At 41.4% G+C, this 4,474-nt stretch overlaps 1 protein-coding gene across 1 annotated transcript; it reads right to left on the bottom strand.

The window, feature by feature from the left end:
• Window positions 1-976: 976 nt before the first annotated feature.
• LOC134071742 (uncharacterized) lies at window positions 977-3,961 on the bottom strand. The gene is made up of 7 exons (XM_062528579.1): window positions 3,466-3,961; window positions 2,961-3,059; window positions 2,719-2,835; window positions 2,336-2,434; window positions 1,829-1,945; window positions 1,291-1,359; window positions 977-1,083 (listed from the first exon to the last, which is right to left on the bottom strand). Exons 1-7 carry the CDS (start codon window positions 3,959-3,961, stop codon window positions 977-979), a joined length of 1,104 nt encoding a protein of 367 aa, XP_062384563.1.
• Between the last annotated feature and the right edge of the window lie 513 nt (window positions 3,962-4,474).

The raw sequence follows: 4,474 nt of genomic DNA, 5'->3' as shown, positions 1-4,474 counted from the left end.
GTTTCACAATCAGGCAGCCGCAACAGTTGTGTCTTCGTCCATGAACAATGCAGGAGACGAGGGACGTGGGAAAGTGAGAGAATGGAGAGAAAGAAAATGAATTCTCTTCATAGCTAGTCATCAATCTTCTTTGTTACCTACAGTAAAATAATCTCAATACATCCTACATTGACAGGCACGTAAATTGAGATTTGCTGCCAAATATATAAGGATTGACTCTATTTTGGCCTCTAGCAAATGTAGCGTTCGCTAAAGGGGGGTACACACATAAAGATAATCGGGCTGATTTTGCCCCGACTTTCCCCCTTCCGACCAAAGACAGAAAACGAACGATTATCTTAAGCTCTTACGTACATTCCCTTGTAGTGTGTGGTGTGTAAAGAGTCAAAATTCTCTCCACAATATCCGTTATGACACAACGTAAAACGTTCGGCACTACTGCATGGTGTTTTGATCTTTGTAATGACCATCTATACGTGCTATATCCTACAGCTGCACCCACACTGTCATCTAACTATGATGTCTTATGTTTCTTAAATCAGTTTTTATATCAAAGAAAATATTGCAGATCTTTTGAACATTTTTGCATGTTTTCCATTATGTACCATAGAAGGCATGCCAGAAGACATATTTAATGTGTGGAGGGATTGTCTGGATTCTAGAAATATAAGTATATATTTCCATATAAGTATATATTTATGTACTTTTAAATAGAAAAACATCTCTGTAATATAACTAATATATAAAATATGATGTTTTTACAATTGACAAATCCACTCACTCATACACACACAAACGCACACGCACACGCACACGCACACACACACGCGCACACACACACACACACAACAGACCGTTTCATCCATTAAAGTATTTTAATGGACGTAATATGAAATGTAATGTCATGTACTGTAGTTAAGGCAGCTGAGCAGTTGAGTGTATGGTAGTACTGTAGATGTAGCCGTCTGCTTGGCTGTCAGTAGAAGACCATGGCGTATGGACGACTGTCCTGCTCCTCACACTCTACCCCACTCAGGTGGTTAAAGGCCCATTTAGACGGGACAACGAAACTGAAAGGGCCCGCTGTGGAAACAGCAATACTCAAGTCAACATTCAGCATTGACTCATTTTGTTATTTTGTAATTTTGGCAGAGGACCAAAGAACATGAAGATGAAGATTTCCTTTGAAAATAAACATTTAGTAGGCCTATAGCCTAGTCTTAAACTGTATATTAAGGGAAACTGACCATATCAAGTTATCACCATGATCGTACTAAAACTTTTACTTACAGTACATGATGGCCTCTCTATCTTGTCCAGTCATATCCCGATACATCTGGTCATGTGTCAGACCCCAGCCTGTTAGAAAGAGTTTGAAACCAGTTACGTGTCGGCATAAATCATCAGTTTATGGTGAATTCCATACTGTAGGTTCTCAACCTCTTTGGGCCTAAGGCCCACCGACTGATTTTGATGAATTACTGATTATGGTGAATGTCACACACCTCATAGACTATTATGGGTGTACATTCTCTTATGTCTATATATCTTCTATACATAAAAAGTGTCCATGTGCCAAGTACAAAATAAAGGGAAGTCACATTATTCACAGATTAGGAAAGGTGATCTTATTCTACAGCTCAACAAAGGGGTGCTGCCCTCAAAATTGGTCGCTAGACTTGTTTAGCGGGTGCAACATACTGCAGCCTAACAACTGTGCTAATATGTGGTAAACTATGGTGAGCTTGCCTAGGGCATTGCGAGACGGATCTCGCATCATGGAATCAAACTGAGACTGGTAGCCTACTAAAGCTATTAGTGTTCTTACTTGCTGGTTCATTAGGCTGAAGATCCTCTCCAGTCTCATCTGCTGATGCACTCTGTTCCTCCATGAGATGGTCAAGAGCAGATTCAGATGGAACAGGGGAACTGGAGCCAGGACCAGCTGTGACAAAAACAACACCGCCACTCAAGTCAACATTTGACATTCACTCATTTTGTTAGTATCAATGTCAATATACTTGAATTTATTAAATGAAATTAATTATATTTTTCTTAGGTTATGTTTCATTTATGTATAGGGAAACTGGCGATATAACCACTATAAGGTAGACACAATATACTCCTCTAAGGTCTGTAACTTCAGTCTGCTAATAATTATTTCAATTATTTTCCACTGGTTTTATGATTGTGATATATTTTTTGCTATGGTGGCCATTGAATAGTATGATTGGCCACCTAACATTGACATTTGATGATTTGTCAAAGATTAATTTAGGTTTACTGTGATTAAAGCGGTTCCAATGATAATTTCCTGTTTCAAGCCAGGTCATACCTTTGTCTCCCTTTTCCTTGTCTGCCGATGACTTCAGGTTCACCATTAGGTGTTCAACAGTCCAGTCAAATGGGCCAGGGGAACTGGAGTCAGGGCCAGCTGTGACAGTTAAAACACTCATGTCAAACATAATGACATTCAATGGTCACTCATTTTAGTTGTGAATCTGACTACCTAACATGTTTTTTGATTATGACCCTGTGTCGTGGATTGCATTTCAAAATGCCACTCTAGAAGTTTTTATGAGCCTGTACAAAATTAGGTTTCCATTGGGGTACAAAATCCGTAGTAATCCAATTGAGAACCACTAGTCTTTGCTATTCCCATCAAATGTCAGCCGTGGTCAGTTAGCAGTTTGAGCTCTATGGTATTTGTGTTCTTACTTGCTGGTTCATTAGGCTGAAGATCCTCTCCAGTCTCATCCGCTGATGAACTCTGTTCCACCACGAGGTGGTCAAGAGCAGATTCAGATGGGACAGGGTAACTGGAGCCAGGGCCAGCTGTGACAAAAACACCAACACTACCACCACTCAAGTCAACATTTGACATTCACTCATTGTCAGTATCAATTATGCTGGGTAAACAGTACATAGATGATCATTTTCTAGTTTAAGCAAGGTCATACCTTGGTCTCCCTCGTCATCGTCTGCTGATGACTTCAGATTCTCCATGAGGTGTTCAAGAGTCCAGTCAGATGGGACAGGGTAAATGGAGTCAGGGCCAGCTGTGACAATTACATCAACACTCATGTCAAAAAAGTGACATTCAATATTCACTCATTTTGTCATTCAAGTCACTCATCAATGTCAGTGACTTGGTTTTCTTTGCATAGATTGATCCTACTTGTACACTTAGAAGATCTAATTGAGCCTTTGGTTCAAAACAACTACCAAGTAGGCCTAGCCACTAATTGTGCTTGCAATAACTAAAATGTTTTACTGCAAGGACCAGGACAGGACCATCTTGTCTGGTCATCTCCCTCCACATTTGGGTATTAGCCACAACCCAAACTGTTAGGAAAGGTTTAAAAGTGTACTGTATCTGTGGCCAGGAATTACCTGTGTTATTCTATATTCTATTATATAAACTAGCTTAAGTTATAGCCTAAGTTATGCTGTTTGTGTTCTTACTTGCTGGTTCATCAGCCTGAAGATCCAATTCACCATGCTGAGGATTCCCTCCAAGCTGAGTGTTCTTTATGCTTGCCATATCCCTTAGTTGTTTAGCAGGGTTAAGATCCTCTCCAGCCTCAGTGTTCTCCATTATTACCTCTGCCTGACCCGCTGGTTCAGCAGGCTGGAGAACCACCCGGCGTGGCTTGCGTTTCTCTTCAAAAGCCCGCACAGAAGACTTAAGTCTTTCCTGGAGTTCTGTGTTAGCAGGTGTGCCTTTAGCCACACGGTTTAGCTTGCTCGGCTTGGCGTTTAGCCCAGAATAGGCCCAGGCCGGTTCTCTCTCTTTTGCCGACTTTTTCTTGGCCATAGCAGAGTTGTTACAGATCCGGTGGTTCTTGGTCCTCTGTCGTCGTCGCTTTGGTCTTAGCCGGTGTCTGATGGCGTTCAAGAGGGCGCTCATGGGTCCCATGAAGCAACCATTCTCTCCTCTAGCTTCACCTTTCACTTCCATCTTCGGTCAATATGAAAAAATACACTCCTCCTTTGTCCTAGGCAGGATTGCCAATATCAAATAGGTGAATCAATGAATGATTTGTGAAATCTCCAGCAGAAAGCTCTCTCTCAGTGTTATCTCTGGTGTAGCCAGGTCCAACTGATTCAGGGTGTTACCTCAGGATTCTACTTTAACCAACATTCTAATGATGGTACATTCTAGAGCTCAACTGTTACCCTGTTAGAATGTTCAGAAGATTCCAAATGATGATGCCCGAAAGCATTCTAGAACTCAGCTTGTCAGTGGTCAAGTCAGAGAGGGTTAAACCGGAGCGAGAGGCGCAAACGTTCGATCATTTCCGCGTTCTGTCTTCGCAAAGGGGAGGGGGGCTAAATCCCCCTTTAAGCAGACCTGTTAACATTCAAATTTAACTGCTTGCCAATCTGACAGGAATCGATATCCCACTATGACGTCTTTGCAACACGCTTCTTTAAGCAGACAGGAACTGTTTGAATTTTTCTTCCATAGAGA

Source organism: Sardina pilchardus, chromosome 23 (genome assembly GCF_963854185.1).
Source record: "Sardina pilchardus chromosome 23, fSarPil1.1, whole genome shotgun sequence".
NCBI classification, from domain to species: domain Eukaryota; kingdom Metazoa; phylum Chordata; class Actinopteri; order Clupeiformes; family Clupeidae; genus Sardina; species Sardina pilchardus.
This window is presented reverse-complemented; position numbering and strand designations above follow the sequence as displayed.